Source organism: Chenopodium album, chromosome 7, assembly GCF_948465745.1.
Source record: "Chenopodium album chromosome 7, dcCheAlbu1.1, whole genome shotgun sequence".
NCBI classification, from domain to species: Eukaryota; Viridiplantae; Streptophyta; class Magnoliopsida; order Caryophyllales; family Amaranthaceae; genus Chenopodium; species Chenopodium album.
In genome coordinates this window covers 13,800,228-13,825,394 of record NC_137840.1, presented here as the reverse complement: position 1 = coordinate 13,825,394, position 25,167 = coordinate 13,800,228, and the positions used below count along the sequence as shown (strand labels likewise).

Here is a 25,167-nt window from a genome sequence, read left to right as displayed (position 1 = left end):
CCACCCACGGTGGTTCTTCCCTTCTCTCTCCTCTTTTATTTTGTTTTAATAATTATTCCTATAATATATTTTTGGGTATTGATTCTTGATGGTTAAATTATGATTAGTATGTTTTAAAATTGTGTTTTTGATGATTAAAGAGTATAAATTTCAGATTTTATGAAGTATTAAAAGTTAGGGTTTTAATTATTAAAGTGTTGATTTTTAGGGTTTTTATGAATAATTGATTTAGGGCTTTTATAGTAATAATGTTTTGAAATTTTGGTGAGTACAACTACTTATTAGTTTAACTTAATTCCAGATTTTTTTTAACACGCAAATTCATGTTTTAATAATTAGATTTCCGTTCGTTAATATTAATCTCGTTTTAATCCCGATCAGGTTCTAAACTCCTCCGATTTTGATAAAAAAAAAATAAAGTAGTGTTTTTTTGAGTGGAAACAACGTTTTAAGAAAGAATCACTACCTTTGGTAGTGTGCACCACCCTCTCATGGCCAAATTCAGCCTCTAAATATGATTTTCGGGCAGTTTTTGATTTTTAACGAAGTTTTTTTTATGCTTTAAATTTTATCTTTGAGTTTAAAAGGGGTAAGAGATAATTTAATGTTTCTATGGATAATTTAAGTATAAAGATGTATTTTGATGAAGTTTTAAAGGATTTTTGATTAGTTTAAAATGTTGGAATTTTATTTAAAGTAGTATAATTGTGATTTTTAATAAAAGGGTGTGATTATCCATTAAAAAGGAGTTTAATTAGGGGTTCTTAAATAATTTTCAGATTATTATAAGTTATTTAAAGTGAGTTTAAGTTGCTGGAAATTGTGTATACAAGGGTAATTAATATAGTATTATTGTCCCTTTATGTAGGAGACTTGGTTCGAGAATTGTTGTAGAGTACTCGGTTATTTTAAGAGCTTATTTGAGGTACGTTCGCGTACTTAGCATATTTTGGTGATGTAGAATCATGCTAGGTTTGATTTCAATTAATTACAAGTAGTATCATGCTAAGGTTTATGTATGGAATTGTGAATTTATGATGTTTGTGATTGAATGGTGAAGCATGAATTATTTGTGATGGTTTATGGATTAGAAAATTATATTTTGGGCATATTGTGTTTGAACCACATTTTTATTTATGGCATGTTAGAAGGCATGATTAATTAAACTACATGTTTAATTATGTTTGGAATATTGAAAAGGAATTTTATTATGGTTCAAATAATTTTTATTGATGCTTTAAGCATGAGGAAGGAGCTATATAAGTGTCTATGTACACAAGGAATAAATTGTATGTTGGTGCCTTTGTGCACTTAAGGTGTTTTTAACACCGAGGGATAGGATTTTTGGCGCATTATGCGTTTAAGGTGTCTTTGACACTGAGGTAGAATTAAAAAGGGTTCAACATTAAATAATATGTGGTCACTAATTATTCAAGAATTAAATTGGTATGTTTGGTCGATTGAATAATTATTGTTGATTGTTTTATAATGCTTTGAGAGTCATCACCAAGTCCAATAAAAGGTAAATAACGTATAGTGAAAGAGATTATGCACCAAAACTCTTGGAACATATATACCTTGAGTATGAACAATGGGGGGGAGTTATGGGGTTTTATATTTAACCATAACTTCCAATGGAGTACAGGACGCTGTATATTCCTTTTTTATTATTTATTATTATGCGCAGGAATTCCGCCACCTTTGTGTGGTTTTGTCGCTGGCACGGTTAGCTCCCGTGTCAGTTAACCTCAAATTTATTTGGGGGAGGTTAATAGGTGGAAACTCGTTCGATGCGTAATCAATGCAAAATGAATTAATTAGTGTCTAGTCATTGTGTCTTGTTGATTGGTGTGTATCCTTGTGAACAGGTGCAATGAGGTAAGTGTGTGTTGATAGGTGAAAGCATGTTAGTGTGGCTAATTTATGCTTATGTACTCAGCTTTGCTGATTGTGTGTGTGTTTGTGTATTTGGCCATGTCTTTATCTTGGCCCTATGATGACCCATTTTTAATGGAGAGTAGTGGAAACAAGTAGAGATAAACTTGTCAGGTATTGAGGCATATTCATGATGGGGCACGAGTGAAGAGCGAATCATGCTAGTTTATATTAGTTACAATGTGTTTCTGCTTTAATTATTTATGCTAATATTTACATGTGGAGCTAATATCTAGTTTGGATTTGGGTTGGTTTTTAATAAGGGCCTTTAATGGTTCCAAGTTGTAGGTTGATTTTCATTTTACTTCGCTCATTTTGGTTTTAACTTTACTTTCGTTTGGTTAGCTTTTCAAGTTGGATTGTTTTGGAAAGGTTTTTAAAATTAGTCTTCCGCTGTGTATCTTTGATATTTGCCTTAACTGTTTTCACGGTGGCGGTAATGTCTTAGATATTCCTATTTAAAGTTTTATACAGGGAAAAACAGGTATTTTAAAATAAAGGAATTTCTAGGGTGTTACAATGGAATCCCAACTTACCAAATCATTCAAATTTTTTATGGTGGTTTGAGTCCTCAAGGGAGGTCAAGTGTTGATGCCGGGGTCGTAGGCCCAATCATGAACAAGACGGTGGAAGAAGTTGTGGACATGATAGATGATGCAGTGAGACACTACATGAATTGGAAAGAGGGTGATAAAGAGTCAACAAGCAAAGTGGCTCGATTGATTAACTCAATGCCATCAACAATTTGTCTACACTACTTTTGAACTTAGGGAAGGAGGTGGTTTCTATCAAGGCTAAGCTTGAGAATGCTTCTTCACAAGCACAAACTCTTCCCCTCCCAATTTAAGGGGAGAGGTACATGTTCTTACTCTAACCCTCTTTTCGCTTCTTGTTGCATGATTAGAGAATGTTTGGTTTGTGATTTATGTGGAAAGAATGATCATGATGCTTCTAATTGCCCCAATGTTCCTTGTTATGGATGTGATGAATATGATGGAAATGAGAATGAGCATGTGAATTATGTTGATAATAATGATTTTGGACCTAGATTTAATGTTCAAAAGAATGTTGGGAATAGGAATTATCACAACATGGGAGCTATGATAGTTATAACCAAAATAGTGGTTATAGGAACCAAGTAACCCAAGGGTTTCGTGGTAACCATAACAACTATGGTTATAATGATCAAAGTCACGGCCAAGGATATGGGGATCATAACCAAGGTTATGGTAACCATAATCGAAATTTCGGCCAAAATCATGGTAGGGGTAATTGGAGTAATCAAAGTAGGGGAAACTTTCAAAACAAGGCTCAAAGAGGTTCCCCACCCGAATTTACTCCAAAGATCCAATGGCAAGATGATAATTCCTATGATAAAAAAATTTCAATCTATGATCAGTAGGTTAGAGAATTTCATGGAAGATCAAGCCAAGAGTTGAACGATCTCATATCATCTAATGGCAAATTGGTCAATGACATGTTGACTCATGGTAAGATGTTGGAGACCCAAATTTATTGATTGACCAATGTTTTGATGGAATATGTTACCCCTTCTTCTTTACCCTCATAAGGAATTTATCCTAAGGAACCGGTTTGTTATATCATCACTAGGAGTGGTAAGGTCCTTGAAGAAAGTGTTTCTAGGAAGAGTAAGGAGGGTGAAAAGGAGAGTGATTCGAGTGAGGGGAATAAGGAGTCTAGCAAAATGAGTGAGAGCTCTAATGAGGAGACTAAGGAGAAAGAGAGGAAGCAAGATGAGGTTTACAAACCCAAACTTCCTTACCCCCAAAAGTTCAATAGGCACAAATTGGATGAACAATTTGGAAAATTCATCGAGATGCTTAAGGAAATTCATCTTTCTATTCCTTTCACCGAAGTCTTGGAACAAATGCCAAACTATTCTAAGTTTCTTAAGGAAATCTTGAGAGGTAAGAGATATTGAAATGTGGTTGAACCGGTGAGTTTGGGGGAGTGTTGTAGTGCCCTTATCCATAATGACTTACCCCAAAAGTTGAAAGAGTAGGGAAATTTCTCCATCCCTTGCAATATTAAAGGAAAATTGTTCCAAAGTGCCCTTTGTGATCTTGGTTCTAGTGTTAGCATCATTCCTTATTCCGTCTTCAAAAGACTTAAGATAGGTGAGCTCCTTCCAACCAACATGACCCTTCAATTGGCCGACCGTTCTATTAAGTTTCCTAAAGTTAGAGTTGAGGATGTCCCCCTCAAGATAGGAGAATTCACTATCCCCGTTGATTTCATTGTGCTAGATCGAGATTGCGGAAGATGACCATATTCCTATCATTTTAGGGAGACCTTTCTTAGCTACCTCGGGAGCATTGATAGATGTTAAGGGAGGTTATATTACTTTGAGAGTTGGTAACAATGAGGAAAGTTTTGAGCTAAAACCGATGCATGAGTCCTTGTCCCTTGTAAACGGAATCATGAGTGCTAATTCCCTTCGTTCATTTGCTAATGTGTGTATGATTGATTCTTCAACTAACGATGTTCTCGAGAATTGTGTTGATGTGCTTGTGAGTTTTGATCGCATGAAAGTTAGTGAAGAGAAAAAGGAGATTTCAAAGGCCATGGACGAAGAGGTAATTGACATTTTGCATTGGTTTGAGCTTCGCCCTCAAGAGGAGGAGGTTGATTCCAAGGATGTGGATGGTGTGAAATCGTCTACAAGAAGGAACAAGGACAAGAAGAAGGCAAGAGCTTCTAGGAGGAAGAGAATGAGATTGAAGTTAAAACATGAGAAGGTCGTTTTTGAAGTTCAAGCAAATGAAGTCTCATTAAGAAACAATGAGAAGTTGCTAAAAATTAAAGAGGAATTTGTACCTTCCGCCACTTTGAATAAGGTGGTGTTCTTTGACCTTCCATGATTTGGAGGAAGGGTCGAGATTAGTACCATAAGCAAGCGCTTCCCGGGAGGCAACCTGGAGATTTCTAACCTTTTCTTTGATGTTACAATCCTTGTACTATGAGAGACAACGTTAGTGCATTAAGCTCATTCAACATCAAACACTTCGATTCTTTTTCACGTCTTTCTTTTTTGGGAGAATATCGATACCCTCCACAAAAATGACGGAAAATTTTTGAATTTTTTATTTTTCACATTTTTAGTCAAGCACATCACAATACAATGCACACACGAGTCATGAGTCACACATGTCAATTCACCTTGGGTTAACCTCAAGTTAGTCAGTCACATTGAGTCAACCTCAAGCCAGTCAATCACCTTAGGTCATCCCTAAGAAAAACATCAAGCCCTAGGTCAACCCTAAGAAAAACATCAAGCCATAGGTCAATCCTAAGAAAAACACCAGCAAAGTCTTTTGCAATCTTTTTATTTTTACAGGATACAACCATTCAGCAAAGCTCATGTTCGCAGCCAACCGAACAATCGCAACAAACATTCAAGTATCAAAGCTCTATTGTTCAGAGACGCGTGGACAATCCTTTCAAGCTCTTTTGTTCAGAGACGCGTGGACATATTATCAAGCTCTTTTGTTCAGAAACGCATGGACATATCATCAAGCTCTTTTGTTCAGAGACGCATGGGCATCCTATCAAGCTCTTTTGTTTAGAGGCGAGTGGACATATCATCAAGCTCTTTTGTTTGGAGACGCGTGGACATATTATCAAGCTCTTTTGTTCAGAGACGCGTGGACATATCCTCAAGCTCTTTTGTTCAGAGACGCGTGGACATTTCTTCCAAAACCTCCATTGTTTAGAGACGAGTGAACAATCCTAAAAAAGAAGCTCTTTTGTTCATAGACGAGTGACATAAACAGCGGAAAAGCACGACCACAACATCAAAATAGCAAGATGGCGTTCCCTAGCTTGTGGAAGGTTGTCACAACAACAAATGCAGCAACAAATCGATTACCCTCAAAGACGTATGCTCGAGGGTGCAAGATACGCGTTTCTTAACTCTCTTATCTGTTTTAACTAACGCTAGTTTGCAGGTATCGACATTACAAGAATGATTTAGAATTGCAGAACGTTCTGAATCATTCTCCGTCCCTATCGTTACTTTGACTTTTATTTTCGAAACTTGCGTTTCTCCAAACACAGTCAAAGTGGGGGCTTCTATAGACACCCAAATGTGTCTCCCAAAAACCAAACTCAGTGATGAATACCTTTCATGTCATTTGATTATCGAAAAAAGTGAAAGTGTGAAAAGTCTGGTGATGAGGATGTTTTTATTAAAATATCTCTTCTTTCTATTTTTGAAAATATTTCTTTTCTTACCCTATTTATGAAAAATGTGCATTCCAGTTTAGTTTGGTCCATGATATGGGTCCAATAATAGTGTAGTTGGATGGGTCTTGAAAATACCTTTCCAACGATATATTATAAGCCCAATTCCGATGAATAATGAGAAAGTTATGGCCAAAATACTAAACTGAGCCAAATCGGATTTTACCTACGACCCAATGATCATGTGGAGGGTCCAAATGTTTAATCCTATTCCTAAACTAATTAAGATTAATTAGAAGCTTCTATGAGTTTCTAAAAGATCTTAATTATCCTTTTTGAAAAGATAAAATCAAAGAGTTTGAAATTGAGTAAAACTTTCCTTTTTTTAAATCCTAATTCTATTCGAATTTAAAGATGTTCAAAGACAGTCACATATTATTTTCGTGCCTCATAATATTTATCCAAATTTTATATGGATGGATAGATCTTGAAATTATATTTCCAATGATATATCATAATATTAATTCCGAGTTATAACGAAAAAGATATGAAAGGAATACGAAACTCTATCCAAAACTGACATCCTTCCACTATTTCGGCCATATATTTTTGTCTACAAAAGATTTTAATCTGATTATAATTGTGTTGGAAAGTAAACTTCAAGAGCTTTCCAACGACATATTATATGACTTATTTAGACTTCTGGATCAAAAGATATGATAAAAACAAAATCCGCAAAAAATTGTCTTAGCACCGCCTGACGACAAGTTCGTCGCCTGGCGCTGCAGTGCAGCGCCTGACGATGCACCTCTGTCGTTGGCGACAGGGTGAGTTTTATTCCGATTCAAATTAACTCTTTCTATCGGTTTCCGGACTATTTTATTATAAATAGGGTCCCTGGACCTCCGTTTTTTAATTAATAACCAGAATTCTCTAATTCTTCTCTCTCTCTATGCTAAAGCTTATTCTCTCTCTCCCTCTTTCTAGCCTAGTCCTTTTACAAACACAATTCCTCATACATTAGCACTAGACACACCTAGCCAAATTCGAAGTTGCCTTCGCCCTAGACGTGAAAGGTTTGATAATTTTTTAGGGTTTCACCCCAAATCTCTATTTCAATTATTTAATTTAATTGTTTTTTTTAATAATTTCCTTGAAGTTACTAACGTGTGTATTTCGTTATTAGAAAGAGATACGAGGCATCGAAGTAAGTATTTTAATTTTTTTTATTGATCTTTTGATATAGAAATCATGTTTAGATTATTATTTTGATTCCTAGTATCATGTTAGGATGTTTTATTGCTTCCTAGTATCATGTTTAGGGTAATAATTAAGTTTTTAATATCAATTATGATTTCTATGATGCTTCCTATTTTTTTTCCTAATATCATGTTAGTATCATGTTAGGGCTAAAGCTTTGGTCTTTATTGTTTAGTGACATGCTAGGGTTTTGTTATTAATCTTGTTAGTATCATACCTAGGATCTTGCTATTATTATGCTTTAACATGATTATTTTAATTATGATTGTTATTTTTATAATTATTGTCATGATGATGATTATCATGTTGCTTGATATATATTTTTATTGTTATTGTTTGATCACGTCTTTTATGCATGTTTAAAGGGAATTTGTACTTGTAATCACGCTTAATAAGATAATTAATAATCTTGTTTAGGTTAATATGATTATAATTCAAGTGATCACCAATAATAGTTTTATTTGTGCATTAATATTCAACCAACATAGATAAACAGGTTTAGGGTAAACTTATTGATTGCATGTTAGTCAGAAAGCGCACATGAATACGAGAAGAATAAAGTAGAGGCCTATTATTAGGGCAGGTTCAATCTCTTTTAGGTTGGATTTGTACCTTCATCCCCGAACTTCCAGTCTTGGTTTCAGACCTATTGGAGTTAACAATCTTCTGGATCGTTAAGGGGTCTAACCTTCACCCTGTAAATGGTTTACAAGTTCCTAAAACTTGTTGGCGACTCTTTTACTCTAGCTTCTTTCCCTTTGGACGCCACCATACTTAAATGTATGATCACAGGGGGGTTCAAGTTTAGGGTAGTGCTTGAAATATTCCCTACAGGGGCCCATAATTTTTAAAAAAATCGCTGACTTATTAAAAAAAAAACTACTTTACCTATTCATCTTCTTCCCCGTAAAAACCTCCATTTCGAGACCAAAACCCAAAAAATCTTCCTATCCAAAATTCAATCTTTGACTTTTGCCTTTTAATTTCCAAAACAAAATTAAATTCACTTAATAATTATCATTCCTAAACGGCTAATATGCCTAATTATCTCCAATTTACTTAATTTTTTCTCCATTTTTTAGGCAAAGTTGAAGAGCAATTTCTACTATTATTAGAATCAATGACGATTCATTTGATATTAATGGCCAAATTTTTATTTATTTATACCAATTTCAAGATCAAGCAATACCCACAAAATATTACTCCCTCCGTTTTTTTAAATGCATCACTTCCTTTTTATGGGTGTTTTTTTTTTATAAATGCATCACTTCCTTATTTGGTAACTTTATACAATATTTTATCATTTTTCTCTCCTACTTTAAACCTCACTTAAATTACTTTATCATTTCTCTCTCCACCATAGTCCCCACTTATATGATAAAATACTACATCAGTTACAGGTTATGTGCAACGATTTTGTTATTTTTTTTTTAATTATGGCTCCTATCTAAAATTAGGAAATATGATTCTTGTTGTGAAAAACATTAAAAAAAAAAAAAAAAAAAAAGAAGAAGAAGAAGAAGAATTGACTCAATCTAGGCCCAATTTTTATAATTAGAACAGGGCCACCGAATTGCCGGAGACGGCCCTGACATTAGGGAAAGTTCTAAACAACCTAATTAAGCCACCATCATCTCTAATAGGACAATGTTTCTTTCTATAGGCATAATAAAAGGTTGGCTTCTGGATATCTACTGGATTGGAGGATTCATACTACGTAATCGATCTTCAAATTCAATACACAAATCCATTATGTTACATATATCAACATCTACTTCAATGTCAACATTATGACCCTTGTACTGAAATCGTAAAACTTTTTTCATCACTCATCTGCAAAATAAGAAAAAAAACACTTAAAATCTTACAACATGCACCAATATTCAAAAAAAAAAAAAAAAAAACACCAAGTTACCTAAAACACCTAACACATCCAATACCTCCATCAGTCAAGCATTTTATTCAATCCAACAAAAACTCAACACATGTCAAATTATATAAATCGCATAATTATACCATGTTATTAAACCAAATTGCATAATTCACGCTCATAACTACACTAGACATTGAAAAATATGCAAACAGTAACTTAATCACTTTAATAAAATTCACATATTCAAGAAATTTACAAAATTTCGCAACAATATACAACAATAATTCAATAAATATGCTAAAAACAGATCATAATATAGATTTTTTTGAGATAAATATCAACAATGGTAGTGATAAATACCTTCTGATTAAAGTCGATTTCCCTAATTTGCACTCACAATTTTGGATTTTTCTCTGGATGAAAACCGTAGCTTTCTTCTTCTTCAATTCAAACGCAAGACATAGATGAATGAAACTAAGTGATAAATGAATGCAGAAGAAGAAAGTCCAATTATCATAAATGGAAGGGGGCTTTAATTAAATTAATTATAAAATGGGAAAAATCTAATATTATATATATATTAGATTTATAAGCCACGTAAGATTTTAAAAGCCACGTAAGATTTAATTTTCTTAGCGCGCCATGTAGGACTATAAATTTTAGTTGTAGCCAATTAAATAAGAGATTAATGATTTCTTTTAGAATTAATTAATTCAAATGTCACGCAAGCAAAATTGGCGAATGGTATTTTTAAGTTTAATAATTAAATATAAAAATATCATCTTTTGATATCAAGAATTTTATCTAAATATGTAACAAATTTTAGCAAATAAATACATACAAAAAAATATATAAAAAATTCAAACAAACCGTGCATCGGACTTCATCTAATATATATATAAAGGGAAGTTTTTTCACGAGTTTTTAGAGAGCCACGTAGGATTTAATTTTCTTAGCGCGCCATGTAAGATAATAAATATTAGTTATAGCCAATCAAATAAGAGATTATTATTTTCTTTTAGAATTAAATAATTCAAATGCCATGTAAGCAAAATTGGCGAATGGGATTTTTTTAATTTAAACTAATTAAATATAGAATATTATCTTTTGATATTAGAAATTTTATTTAAATATGTAACAAATTTTAACACATAAATAAAAAAAAATGTTTTAAAAAATTCAAACAAACTGTGCATCGCACGGGCTTCATCTAAACGTAAGATTTAATTTTCTTAGTGCGCTATGTATGATTATAAATTTAAGTTGTAGACAATTAAATAAGAGACTATTAATTTCTTATACAATTAACTAATTTAAATGTCACGTAAGCAAAATTGACGAATGAGATTTTAAAGTTTAAATTAATCAAATACAAAATATTATGTTTTGAGACTATGAATTTTATTAAATATTTTAAAACTAATATAATAATAATTTTAATTACATAAATATGAAAATATTTTTTTATAAAATATTAACAAATCGTGCACCGTACGAGTTTTATTTAGATGCACAAGTAAAACAGAGCGCGCTATGCGATCCAATTGTGAACCCGGAACATCATTTTCTTTAGTTTTCTTAAACTACTGAGTTTTAAGAAATTAGAACACACAAAATAAACACCAATACAGAAGAACAACAAGGTAATTCACCCCGTCAAAAAAACAAGGTAATTCACAATAAAATTTGCTGCTCTTCTACGAGGTAACCTGATCTCTTTGCTTCTCTCTAATTAGGGTTTTGTCAATTTAATTAAATCTTTATGAATTTTGTTTTTTTAGGGTTCTTCTCCAAAATTTTATTATTATTTCACCATACGATCTTTCTGGGTTTATGCATTTTCATATGCTTCAATATGTTTATTTAGAACTTTATAGCATTTTAGTATGGGTGTTATCTTTCATGGGTTTTAGAATTCAATTGAAATTAGTGTATTGTTGTAGTTTAATATAGAAATTGGGAGAACAAGTGCAGACTTTGTGTTTCGAATCAAGGGTCAATTGAAAAAAACACATTTGATATTTCAAGGTTGAATCTTGATACATTAGACCCCTCTTAACCAACTGCTGCCCCGGGCAGGTGCTTTTTCGAGGCATTGGAGTAATGTTGATGTGTTGAAGTAGCCAAGTAGGAATGCTATAATAGGTAAAATTGGAGTAAATGGGGGAAGAAAGGAAAAGGGAGGCAAAAGTAGGATGAGTGTTAGATAAAATATTGAGATACATGAAGTTATGAACAGTTGAACTCTTAAGCGGCCTTTTTGGATTATAATGGTAAAGCAAGCTTTTGTCTTTTGTTTAAACCATAAGAATATGGAAATATGGAAACTAATAATCCCACCTTTGCCATTTATGCTCAAAACAATCCCACCTATGAATAATCTAGAAACAATCCCACCTTATACCCCCATTTGCTCAAAACAAGCTTTTTACCGGTTTGTGTTATTGATAACCTGTTTCAAGAGGTAACTTGACACATGTCACCTTTTGATTGGTCTACTTTTAAATAATTTTAAAAACAATAAAACAATAATCAGAAAATTAATACTCCCTCCGCTTCGGATTACTCGCAACAAAGTACAAGTTTGCGGAGGCCGAGGCAAAAGATTGAAAGCATGCTTATGGAAAAATAAGGGTATATGTTTAACTATTACTCCAACCAAAAAAAAGGAAAAACAAATTAACCTTAATTAAATTAAATACCCCACCGCCACCCACACCACCCACTAGCAACCGAAACCAACCACCAATACCACCCAACATCTTTGAAACCACCCACCACCACCACCACCCATCATCACCAAAACCGCCCACCACCACCACCCATCATCACCGACGCACCCAACAACACCCACGAACCCTCCATAGCACCGACCACCTAGCACCGAACCCAGCACTACCACCCAACACAACCACCCAGCACTACCACCCAATACCAACCAACACCGACGCATCCAACACCACCCACAAACCCTCTAATCAAAACCCCAAAACCACTGTACCCCACAGCAACCGAAATCAAAACCCCAATCCAACCCACGATGCCCACAAACCAACCCCCGTAACCCACAAACCGAAACCCACGACGTCGACGACGCACCCACAAACCTAGCAACCACGAACAAACCTTCGACGAACCCATAAACCCTTCTCTATCATCAATTAAAGCTTGAATTGGTTAAATTTGACAAAAAAACCTTCGAATTTGGGTAATGAGGAAACAAAAAGCAAAGGAAAAGAGAGAAAACGAGGCGGCGATGTAGGTGGTGGTTTCCATTAAAGATGGTGATGGTGGTGGTCGGTGGTAGTGGCGGTGGTGATGGTGGTGGTTGCCACTAAAGGTGTGGTTTCCATTGAAGGTGGTGGATTATGAAGGAAGAGAGAGAAAACTTATGGAGGAAGATGTTGAATGTAGATGGAGGAGGGGAATGAATTAGGATGGATGTGGTGGTAAGGTAAAATTAATTAACCTTAGGGATTAATGTAATAAGAATAAATTTATAATTTAATTAGGATGTTTAAAAAAAAAATTAAGGTTAAAATTGTCATTTCTTAACCAAAAACTTACCAAAAAAGGAAAGAAAATAATTTGTTCCGAGTAATGTGAAGCAGTCATTTAAGGAAACTGTTGCGAGTAATCCAAAGCGGAGGGAGTATTAAAAAAAAAAAGCCTTTCCCTTCACCTCCCCTTTCACGATCCCCACCAGAATTTGTCCCACCCCCACCGTCACCTTCAGCCCCCCTTGATGTAATTTGCCACACCTCTATCCCACCCCCACCCTCATCCCCACCCCCACCCCCACCGTCACCTTCACCCCCTTGCCGGAATTTCCCCCTTTCCTCTTATCCCCTACATGAACTTGTACCCTTCCCCAGCCAGCCGCATCGATGCAATATTGCTCCCTACCCCGTGCCCGAAATCTGCTATAGTCCCACCTTCACAGGCTCACCTTCTAGCTAGATATCTTCCATTTCCTCTTATTTCTTAACCAAATTTGCTTCCCTCACCTAGCTTGGTGTATAATTGCAGCCCCCTAAAATGATAATTGTGGAAATCGGGATTTTTTTTGGAAAAATGGAAACTAATAATCCCACCTTTGTCACTTCTGCTCAAAATAATCCCACCTATGAATAATCTGGAAACAATCCCACCTTATTCCCTCAAAACAAACCTTTTTATCTATAACCTGTTTAACAGGTTAATTTTTAATTTTTTTTTTCATTTTTTTAATGTCAGTCTTCTTCCATCTCAAATCCTTCAACTCCTCTAATGGAATCCACCATAATCGCCACCACCGAACCTCCATAACCACCACAAGATATTACCCCAAACTCTCAACCTACCCCACCCGGACCCCACGAAATCCCTTGAAACAGACCACCTTGAAACCTCCTAAATCCGAAACCCACTAACCCACCCTATCCCGGACCTCCAACCCTACATGTAAATCGACCCTTACTCTCTCTCACCTAACCGACCCACCACACTGACCTCTCACCTCCACCATCCCGCCACCTCACCGAAAACCTTAACCACCTCTCAATTCCACCAAGCCACCTCTATAAATCATTCAATTCGCGCAATATTCAATCAAAACCCCAAAAAAATTCCCAATTCCCACAATTATCATTTTAAGGGGCTGCAATTATACACCAAGCTAGGTGAGGGAAGCAAATTTAGTTGGGAAATAAGAGGAAATGGAAGATATCTAGCTTGAAGGTGAAGGCGACAGTGGCAGTGAGCCTGTGAAGGTGGGATTAGAGCAGATTTCGGGCACGGGGTAGGGAGCAATGTTGCATTGACAGCTGCGGCTGGGGAAGGGTGCAAGTTCATGTAGGGGATAAGAGGAAAGGGGGAAATTCCGGCAAGGGGGTGAAGGTGACGGTGGGGGTGGGGATGGAGGTGTAGCAGATTACATCAAGGGGCTGAAGGTGACGGTGGGGGTGGGGCAGATTCTGGTGGGGATCGTGAAAGAGGAGGAGAAGGGAAAGGGTTTTTTTTTTTTTTTTTTTTTTAATATTAATTTTCTGATTATTGTTTTATTGTTTTAAAATTATTTAAAAGTAGACCACTCAAAAGGTGACATGTGTCAAGTTACCTCTTGAAACAGGTTATCAATTACACAAATCGGTAAAAGGCTTGTTTTGAGCAAATGGGGGTATAAGGTGGGATTGTTTCTAGATTATTCACAGGTGGGATTATTTTGAGCATAAATGGCAACGATGGGATTATTAGTTTCCATATTTCCAATTTTTTTGGGGTTTTGATTGAATATTACGCGAATTGAAGGATTTATGGAGATGGCTTGGTGGAATTGAGAGGTGGTTAAGGTTTTTCGGTGAGGTGGCGGGATGGTGGAGGTGAGAGGTCAGTGTGGCGGGTCGGTTAGGTGAGAGAGAGTAAGGGTCGATTTACATGTGGGGTTGTAGGTCCGGGATAGGGTGGGTTAGTGGGTTTCGAATTTAGGAGGTTTCAAGGTGGTCTGTTTCAGAGGATTTCGTGGGGTCCAGGTGGGGTAGGTTGAGAGTTTGGGGTAATATCTTGTGGTGGTTATGGAGGTTCAGTGGTGGCGATTATGGTGGGTTCCATTAAAGGAGTTGAAGGATTTGAGATGGAAGAAGACTGACATTAAAAAAATGAAAAAAAAAAAAAATTAAAAATTAACCTGTTAAACAAGTTAGGTAAAAAGGTTTGTTTTGAGCAGATGAGGGAATAAGGTGGGATTGTTTCTAGATTATTCTTAGGTGGGATTGTTTTGAGCAGAAGTGACAAAGGTGGGATTATTAGTTTCCATTTTTCCTAAGAATATTGAATGAGTTGTAAATAATTGGTTGTCAAGGTGTATATGTATGCGTGTAATTTGAGGCGGGGAAGACTGTAGGGTAGGGGGGGGGGGGTGGAGAAGGAGGCATTGGAAGTTAATGCTATGAAGAATTTTAATTGTGTCACAAGTCCTAGGAGAAGATGGTGGGTTAGTACGCTTTTCTATTCTTATTCCTCATTTAGGCGATCCAATTATTCTTAATTTAAATATAACATTTTCATGCGAGGAATCATGACAGGAGAGTGTGGCTGGATTGGGGTCCTTTAGTTGGCCTTTCTTTAATCATCACCTATGAAAGAAAAAAAAGAAAAAATCATTGTTCTCAAACTTTCCTCATTCTACTTGAAATTTGGAAGGACTTGTTCTATAGTAGGTATTTTATTGATTTGCATTTATTTAAAGACCAATCAAGGCCTTTTCTCATATTTTGTGCTTTTAATAATGAAGATTTAAAGAATAATTTGTTATTGTATTGTCCTACAGCAACAATTCTGTTGCATAAACTACTTAGTTGTGTAAGAAATTAGTGGTTTGTCCCACTATTGGTTATTGGTAATGTACATGTGAAATTTGTGGGGAAAAATGGTTTGCTTTTTGTGTGATTAGGGGTACTCTGGTTCAAAGGCTTCTTTGGTTTCTTCATGGGATCGAGCGGTATTTTTAGCTTCTATTTAGGCGCACGCCTTTTCTCTATTGAAATTCGAGATTGAATTTTTTTTTTTTTTCTTTATCAGTCATGTGGAGTATTAGACTTCTTGATTTGTTGTCCCCCTTTTGTAATTTCTCATTCTCTTTGTTGTGGACTTCTTTTTCAATTTTGCACTCACAATTTAAAACATGCACTCGTTAAAATTCTAATTCTAATATTCAACAAATTGCTCCTTTCAAGAATAATGATGAAATAGTTCAATCCATTTGTATTTCTATAGGCATACACCTCATGGTCAAATATGCTAGTATAGAATGCAATGAATTATCCACACAAACCATGCCTATATTTGACTTACCAAACACCTTTTAAGCTGTTAGTTAGTTAAATTTACCTTGTTAACAGACAAGCTATTTGCTAGCTTCTAGCCTGCTATAGGCTAAAGCTATTCAGTTTCCTTTTTCTCTATCTAACTACTGGTGCGTAACAAGGCTTAAATTGCTACCTAATAGTTTATGTTGCTACCAAAGCTCATTCTTGTAAGTTGATTCACCTCTGTAGGAATTTTTATATTTGCTGCATTCCATGCAGATTAGTGCTGACTTTGGGCCAATAATCTCAACATGTCTCTTTCTTTAACACCTGCAAAGAGACAGCATAGTCGAAACCATGAGAACTCAAATGGGAAAAAGTTCCAAAAGTCGGCAAGTCTTAATTCACCAAAACAGCCCAGGAAGACCTTATCTGGAGGTGCCATTCTCCGTGTTCTTTGCCCATCTTCTAGAATTGAAAGCGTAATTGAAAAGAAGAGCAATATCTTATCACAAATACGCCAAGAAACTGGTGCTAAGGTCAGAATTGATGACCCTGTTCCTGGATGTGATGAGAGGGTAATCTTTATAATGGGTCTTGATAAGGAAGATGAGAGTAGCAACCAACATAAAAAGATCGACAATGAGGACTCTAAGTCATCCAAAGAGCAAGGCACTTCTGACAATCACAATGTAAATGATGTTGACAAGGAAACTCCTACAAATGTTGATGACCTGTTGTCCAAGAAGGGAACTTCATCTGTGCAGAATGCTTTGTTACTTGTGTTTGAAATTTTTTTTGAAGGGGAGTGGGAGACAGAAGACACTAATGAAGAAAGCAATGGATCTGGTACAGTCACTCTGAGGTTACTTGTGCTTTCCAGTCAGGTGGGATGCCTTTTAGGAATGGGTGGCTCTATCATTAAGCAAATGTCTGCTGAAAGTGGTGCTCAGATTCGAGTTCTTCCCAGGGACAAACTCCCTCAATGTGCCTCTTCTGCCGATGAAGTAGTTCAGGTGATTTGTGATTTTACTCTTTTGAATTATAAGATTGTTTAATTTTGGGCGTTGTCAGTGGATTTTGGTTACCAGACCATATTGTTCCAGCATCTGAGTTATTAGTTATCTCTTATGTCCACATCCTTGCCATTTTTTTAATTGTTAAATTACTCTTCATCCCTGGCAGGGTTGGCACTGTACTTGATTTTTATTTCATATGCAAATTGGTTACAGTGTTCCATTGTAAGTATGATGTGCTTTAATAATAGGCATGCTTATAATGTTGCTATATGAAGATGCACTTTTTGTTAAAGCTCACCCTTGTTGATTTATTCAAATGTGAGAATTTTTGTATAAGATTTCCTTTCTAAGCTCTTCCATTTATTTTTATCTGAAAACAATAGTTCTGATAAAGCACATTTTTAAGAGTTTTATTTTAATACTTACATATTGTGTCACCTTGAATCTATTAGTATCCTTCCATTTATCTTGCTTGAATCTCTTGCAACGGAAATATAAATGTGACAAATAAATGATATGTTACAGCTGTGATGTTAATGTTTGACTTGGGTGTTCTTGTGTAGTAGAACTATATTTGCCTCTTTTTCTCTCATTATAATTGCGCATTGAATCAAATTGCCTTTTTTTTTTTAATGCAAGCTGGGGATAATTAAATTGCCTTATGTGGTCACATTCTATTCGCAGATCACAGGACTGGCTGATGCTGTCAAGAAAGCACTCAGAACTGCTTCGGATCAGATTCTGGAAAATGCATCTCATGATAATGGTTCTTCTCCTTCTGATTCCTTTAAACCCACGTCTCAACCACACAGTAATCATGTTCCAAGGCCTGAATCCCATTCCCATCGGTCGCTTCCTTCTCATGGGGCATTGGGTGGTGGATTTCGTGATGGTGCTGATTTTCATTCAGGTGGCCCCCCATTGTTTCCCAAATTCCATGAAAATTTTATGCCTGGTAGAATGGATGCTCCTGAGATTGTAACCTTTCGATTACTTTGCCCTGGTGAGAGGGTAGGTGGTGTGATTGGAAAGGGTGGAGCTGTAATTAAGACTCTCCAGCATGAAACAGGGTGTGAGATTAAAGTTCTTGAAGGTGCTTCAGATGCAGAGGAACGCATGATACTTGTATCTGGCCCAGCGGTATTGCTTTTGCATATCATCACCTTATTCGTGCTTATTATGACAACATCACTGTTATTTCTTTGAATCATATACTTCCTATATGAGGCGACTGATACCTGTTGCCTAACTTCTGCAGCATCCAGACGATAGGATATCTGCTGTTCAGGATGCAGTTCTTCGTGTGCTAAATCGTGTTGCCAAAGCTATACCTGATAGCAAGGAGAAGTGTGTAATGGCAAAGCTTCTTGTTCCCTCCAATCAAATTGGCTGCCTTCTTGGTAAAGGTGGCTCAATCATTGGTGAGATGCGTAAGGTTACAGGGGCTTATATTCGTATCTTGGGGAAAGATCAGATCCCTAAGAGTGCATCTGAGAATGAAGAAGTTGTACAGGTATTAATTTTAATTCAATAATTTGTGTTTATATAAGCATAACTGTTTGCTTTAGATACCAAGCTAAGCTTGGTCTAGTGGGAAAGATTGTACCTTCCAACCTTGAGGTTGAGGTACAGTCCCCACTAAGAGGCATTTTGAGGGTGGGGATACCTTACCCTTCTCCCCTCACTCTCAAAGTGACTGACCCGCAAATACCGGACCATAAAAACCGTGTGGGTTGAGGTTTAGTCAAGGTCCTTCTCCTTACAACCTTTAACAAAAAAAAAAAAAAAATTGCTTTAGATATGCAAAATTGACACTTTTTTGGACTGTTCTGAAACTTTTCTGTTAAATTTTATCTTGTTCAGTGGCCTTAATTGTCTATACTCTATAAATTTGTCATGTACATGTTCTGTAAAATGATAATAAGTTTATGTTACAAGGGTATGCACTCTTTGCAGTAGATTTTATATACTTAATTTTCTTAAAAAAAGCCCTATATAGCACATAATTTTAGTGTTTATACATTCCCCTCTGTGGATTTTGTTTGGCCAGATTAATGGAGAATTGGAAGTAGTTCAAGAAGCACTTTTGCAGATAACCACAAGACTTCAACATCATTTCTTCCGTGATGCATTTCCTTCAATCAACCATCCTTCAAATCTTGCATTTTCAGATCGAGCACCCCCTTTTCCTTCATTTATGGGACGACGAGAAGTCTCTCCTCCAGGAATGTTTCCAAAACACGGCCCTTCATTTAGAAACGCTGATTATATTGGTTTGCCTCCTATGCATGGTGGATTTCATCCTCATGATGAACATCCACCATTTATGCATGATATTCATCGACATGGAGGTCCTAATATCTCTGAAAGATCGTGGCATCCACAGGTACTCTTCCCCCTTCCCTTCTCGTATTTTTTAAATTTATTATTTGATAGATACCCAGTATGTTAGAGTAAACTATAGTTTGGCTGGCAACATAAAATGAAGGAAGTGAAAATATGTGAGTATCGTTGCAGTTGTTTGATTGACACGAAAATAAAAATGAAGGGAAAATTTGTGGGAGTTTGTTCTTCCCGCATAACATGGGAATTAAATTACCCCCCCCCCCCCCAAAGTCAACTTCCTATGGGACTTAAATTTTCCATGTCAACCCAATGAGCACTATGAATTATATCTGTCATTGTGGCTTATTTTATTGCCATTCTGGAATTTGATTATTGACTGGTCTCTCCCATTGGCTTGTAGAATTTAATTGATGGTGGTCCTATGGGTTTGTTGGAGCATGGTGGTCCCCCTCAAAGACGGATGTCTGGATTTGGAGGGTATGTTCTTATACAAGTTGTCAGTTGCTGTTTTTGCATCAAGTCTTGAAATAATTTGCTTATGTATTTGCATTGTCTATCTTTTGCTATGTATAGGGGAAGCCCACAGCCTGTAATCACAAATACGACTGTGGATGTAGTTGTTCCCAGTTCTCTTGTACCTATAATATACGGAGAGGATGGTGGATGCTTGAGACAAATTCGACAGGTATATTTTTGACATATCATCATGCTGCATATTCGTTGTTGTTGGCTGAGAGCAATGTAACTTGCTATCAGTCATCAGTTGTGTTACAGATTTGAGTTGTACTTTGGTATCTTACCCAAATAGTTGTAGCTGTATGCATAATAATTAATATTTTTTCTGTTTTTTTTTTTTCCCTTGCAACGTACCTTCTTGGCACGCTACTTGGGGAAGTTATTTTAAAAAGGTAAACAAACAAATAAAGCTTAAAATTCAAACCATAAAAAATTAATTGGTTGTAATTTTTCCGTTTACCTATTCCAATTTGTTGCTTAAAATGTGTGCCAAAATGGTGTGTTCCAAGTAAATAAAACCGGAGGAAGTATAATACATAAGTTGATTTTAATGTGCTGATAAATTAGAAAAAGTAGTATACAAGAGAATGAACTAGGTAAAGTGGTACTCTCTCCGTACCATAGTATACTCTTATCTTTTTGGGTGTCCCAAAATGTTGTTACTGTTTGTTTTCCTTTCCTTTTTAGACACTATGAAATATCTAAAATACCTGTATTATTTTTGTCTATATTCATTGCACTACCAAAAAACCCTCACATTTCTTATTATTTGTGCCCTCACCTACTTTTATGTGAAAAATTTACAACAATAATCCCACCTTTAATCTATCTTCTTAAAATGGTCCCAACTTTAAAAAATCTGGGAATAATCTCAATTTTTATAGGTATCTTCTTAAAACGGTCAATTTACCTAAAACTTAAATAACAGGTATTTTTTAAAAATAACATCCAGCCTCCCATAGTCCCACCCCTGTCTCGAATATCTTATGCAATGACAGAAGCGGCAAGCCTAATTAGCTGAACCGTGATCTTAGCTTCCAACTACTGAAGACCCACAAGATAATGGACTAGATCACTCGAACAATCCTTCCCTCGTTGCCGGAGTCATCTGCCACCCATCTCTCTTAGCAACCCATTTCCACACTCCAATTTTCATCACTCTTTTCTCAAATCTCTTTCTATATCCCACCAATTTAACTCCTTAGTGAAGCACTGAAGCCAAACCTCAAAGCTTGGTCTTTGATCATTCTTTCAACCACCTCATTATCACTTCCTTCGCCAAATCAAAGAGATCCAATAAAGGTTTCTTGGTTTTGCATGATGTTTCGCCATCAATTTTGATATTGGAGAACAAAACGAAGAGAGTGAAGAAAACAACTGGTTGAGAATTTAGGTTTCAATTGTTGAAACTTTAACAATTTATCATAGGAAAACTTTTGTATACACCCGGTTTACACTAATAGTAGTGTACATCGAGCAGTATAAGAGTAACTTTTAGCTAATTTTAGGGTAACTTTTTGTCTTTTTTTGGGTAACTTTAAACATAATTTAATTTTTATATAAATAGACAACATGAAAAGTTTTATAAAGTTAATATAATTACATTCTGCCATTAATAATTGATTTTTAGTCATTTAAAATGTGATTCTTTATTAATAAATCGTATATACTTTTATTTGTATTGGGTTATTTTTATGCATATAGGAGGTAACTTTTATTTATTTTAGGGGTAACTTTTGATCACTTTAGGCTATCTTGATAATGGATGTACAATAATTATTGTACACCCGATTTTTTTAAAATTTTGTGTTTATCATAATTTCAAATTAAATTTTAGTCCCTTGGAATTACAATAACAAGGAAAAAAAAAACATTGTTCAATTCTAAAACCCAAATAGGAAAATAAATAAAAAATTGGATTACAGATTCTTGCTGCTTGATTGTCAAGGAAAAACAAGTATGTTTTTAGTATAGTGCATAAGAAATTGTAGAGAAATTCCCTTAGAAAATTATTTTCACTTAGAAATTAATTATCCATGCTTCTTTCTCCACTTTGATCTTTTCTATTGGCATTTTGATTAAGATAAGGGTAGCAGCCTAGCAGGGCTTTGAAAGGGAGGACGAGAGAGAATAAGGTAGCAGGGCTTTGGAGGGAGGGGAGGAGAGAGAAAAGTCCGTGGAGAAGAGAGAGGGATTATATTCAGAATTTTTCAAAATTAAAATAAAAAAAATGATTAAACTAATAAAAAAAAAAATTCATGTGTCATGCTCACTTGTTACTCCAGTTATCAACCGGTTAATGCCCATTTTAAGAAGACACTCGTAAAAGTAAGTTGGGACTATTTTGAGAAGACAGCCTAAAGGTGGGATTATTGTTCTAATATTTTTATGTATTTATCATATTACTTTAAGAATATTTTAAGAAGACACTCGTAAAAGTAAGTTGGGACTATTTTGAGAAGACACTCGTAAAAGTAAGTTGGGACTATTTTGAGAAGACAGCCTAAAGGTGGGATTATTGTTCTAATAGAGTTCACATGTTTATATATATATTTTTTATGTATTTATTATTTTTTCATGTACTTCATGTACTATATCCTTTATTTCTTAATTCACGTGAAATTTTACAAACGATAACTATATTATGGGACGGAGGGAGTGTGAACTCTATTTGTTTTTATCTGCCCATGCTGTAAGCTGTTGTGACGAAATGCTTTACAGCAAGCATGTGGGGGTGTTTTTGTGTGTGTTTGGCTGGAGCAAAGTTCAAGGGTCTTTTCAGCAGTCTCTATTGTCTCAATTGTGATGTTACAAAGTCACTAATATAGCTTCATTATGGGCTAAGGTGGCTGGGATTAGGATGGTTCAAAGAAACCGGTTTAATGTCTTACTTTGATTCTGTTAAAAGAACAACTTGTCGTATTTTTTTTCAAGCACTTAATTTCAGCCTATTAATATACAATTTTTTCTTATCAAAAAAGTAAGCTGTTGGCATGCTGAGACTGAGAGCAACAGCTTTCTTTTTATAATTTGTTGTGCCCTTTGATTACATTAACGAGCCCATTTATCAATATCTGCTGGTTGAGAGGAATTCTGCAGCTTATGTATACATCAGAGTTGCTTGATTATTCTATTTCTGCTGACATTTCCATCTTTCTGAGCATGTCATGATTTAGCATTCTCAGCTGTCATAATACCTATTCAGTAGAGTGTTATGGTTATTTTTCTCTCCTCACTATCGTTTTCTCTAGGTTATACAAAATTCATAAAGATTGAGATGACTAAAATTCTATCTTGACTTTCTGGGTTAGCAAAATAAGTCCCAAGTAATGAGGATTCTTTGTATGCTAATCACATGAACTTTGAAGTATGGGAAAAATTTGTCGTATTTGGTTGCTGATGGCTTCAAGGGAGGTTCAGCAGACTTGTTTATCTAACTTTTATTTATAAATTTTACACAACAGAATTTTCTAAGGTGCTGCTGTTATGTAAAATTTGACATTGTTGAGTGTAGCCTTAGGGATACAAGTTTTGGAGGGAAGGGAGATACAAAGGATAAGAACTCTGAAGCTCTGGCACAGAATGAGAGAAAAAGAATGAAAAGTGAAAGCATTGCAACACTGGAGATGTGGGAGTGAAAGCAGTGGAACAAGCAAGCATTGTTGGTAATTAGGTGATTAAAGGGGGAAATATTGACAGTTGTGGTGGTGGTTAAAGGTGAAACGAAGGGGTATATATACCATGGGGACTTGGGCAAGGAAACTATATCTTCAGTGCGAGAGGATTCTTACTTGGGATTACTATGGTGTTCCTATTCCAATAGTTTATTGATGCTGCTAGGCTAATATTTCTTTTGTTGCTTGCTTGTACTTCTTAAAAGCTGCTTTTGGTTAAGTGAGATTTTTTCTTAGAAATGCGTGTATATGTTTTTATTGCTTCATCGTGACCCTTATTGCCACATTTTCCTGTGCAGATTTCTGATGCAAAGATTACAATCACAGATCCCAAACCAGGTGCTCCTGAAACTGTCATCATCATTTCTGGAACTCCTGAACAAACTCATGCTGCACAAAGTCTTATCCAAGCGTTTGTAATGCTTGAGAATGAATCTTCTTGACGAGTTGAAAGAGCTTTTAGCCCCCCCTCATGACCACATTTAGGGAGTAGTCATTTTTTGTTGTTGCAAAATGTAACTTTGAACCTTGTATGTTTTTTCCAACATATTCATGAAATGAATATACGAAGTAGAATTTAGTTAATGAACTCTTCTTTGACAATTATCCTTTCTATCTTTGTTGGCGTTGCATCATTTTTAATTTTCTTTGGTGGTTTTTTTCATGGGAATATCACACAATAATACATTGATTCAGCCTTGACAATGCAATTGTTCAACGTAAGTTATTTGAGCTGTGATCATTAAATATGAAAACGGATTAATATCATGATAATTAATTTTATATAGTTGCTCAATTTTGAATTTAAACAGCTAGTACAAACAGTCAATGGTAATAGCTAGTTAAGTAACCAATTGTCAAACAAGATCAATGTTTTTAAAAAAATAAAATAAATAAATGTGCAAAGTTTTACCAGAAAAGCTGTATACGATATCTATGTTAATACATCTTGTCTCCATTTTACTCTTTAAAATATGTAGTATAAGTTTACAAGTGTAGATGTATCATGGTCTTTGAGTTGAGAGTATGGTGTTGCAAGACCATCCAATACTATTCCATTGTCATGGATTAAGAGCCAAAGCATAAGCTCATTATGCAGCCATGACAATAACAGACCATCAGAGAATGAAACCTACCTACCAACATCTAAACAATAAATCATTACCAAATGTGTCCCACTCTAACATTCAGTTGTCCGCGAACCACTACTCCCAACAGCTCAACCTGTAACTGTTGTTTTGAACATCAAAAGTTTCATGTGGTGATATTATGCTGTAATTGTGAACAGGCCCTGAAATTATGCACATGATGTCTGTTGGGGGCTTAGTCATTCCATCACTAGTCTATAAGCCAATGATATGGAGTGGATCATTACCTTGGATTTTAATCATAAACTGTTAAGTATGTGCTAAATTCTGCACCAATGCACCTAATCTCTTCAGATTTGATTATCGTACGCAGTTTTGGCTGTTCAATAAAATGCTGGTAGTTTGAAATTGAACAGCCAAACAAACAGATAGGGATGGCAGTGGGTCGGGTTAAACGGGAGACCCGCC

General features: G+C 35.5%; 1 protein-coding gene across 2 annotated transcripts; it reads left to right on the top strand.

Moving 5' to 3' along the window:
- Positions 1–10,810: 10,810 nt before the first annotated feature.
- LOC145640931 (RNA-binding KH domain-containing protein RCF3-like) lies at positions 10,811–24,196 on the top strand. Of its 2 annotated transcripts, none has more exons than XM_081692166.1 (8): positions 10,811–10,940; positions 16,336–17,072; positions 17,760–18,215; positions 18,334–18,588; positions 19,126–19,461; positions 19,822–19,898; positions 19,995–20,106; positions 23,911–24,196. In XM_081692166.1, exons 2-8 carry the CDS (start codon positions 16,368–16,370, stop codon positions 24,052–24,054), a joined length of 2,085 nt encoding a protein of 694 aa, XP_081548292.1. In that variant the 5' UTR covers positions 10,811–10,940; positions 16,336–16,367; the 3' UTR covers positions 24,055–24,196. The 2 variants fall into 2 exon arrangements, with proteins under 2 accessions (XP_081548292.1, XP_081548291.1); XM_081692165.1 differs by having other exon boundaries at positions 10,812–10,975.
- The last annotated feature ends 971 nt before the right edge of the window (positions 24,197–25,167 follow it).

What these genes read in the sequence shown, in the direction of transcription:
- LOC145640931 (XM_081692166.1), top strand. Translation starts at nt 16,368, where the DNA reads ATGTCTCTTTCTTTAACACCTGCAAAGAGACAGCATAGTCGAAACCAT. An exon ending in AGAATGAAGAAGTTGTACAG is followed by an intron (nt 18,589 to 19,125) that starts GTATTAATTTTA and finishes TTGTTTGGCCAG; the next exon opens with ATTAATGGAGAATTGGAAGT. An exon ending in AAAGATCGTGGCATCCACAG is followed by an intron (nt 19,462 to 19,821) that starts GTACTCTTCCCC and finishes ATTGGCTTGTAG; the next exon opens with AATTTAATTGATGGTGGTCC.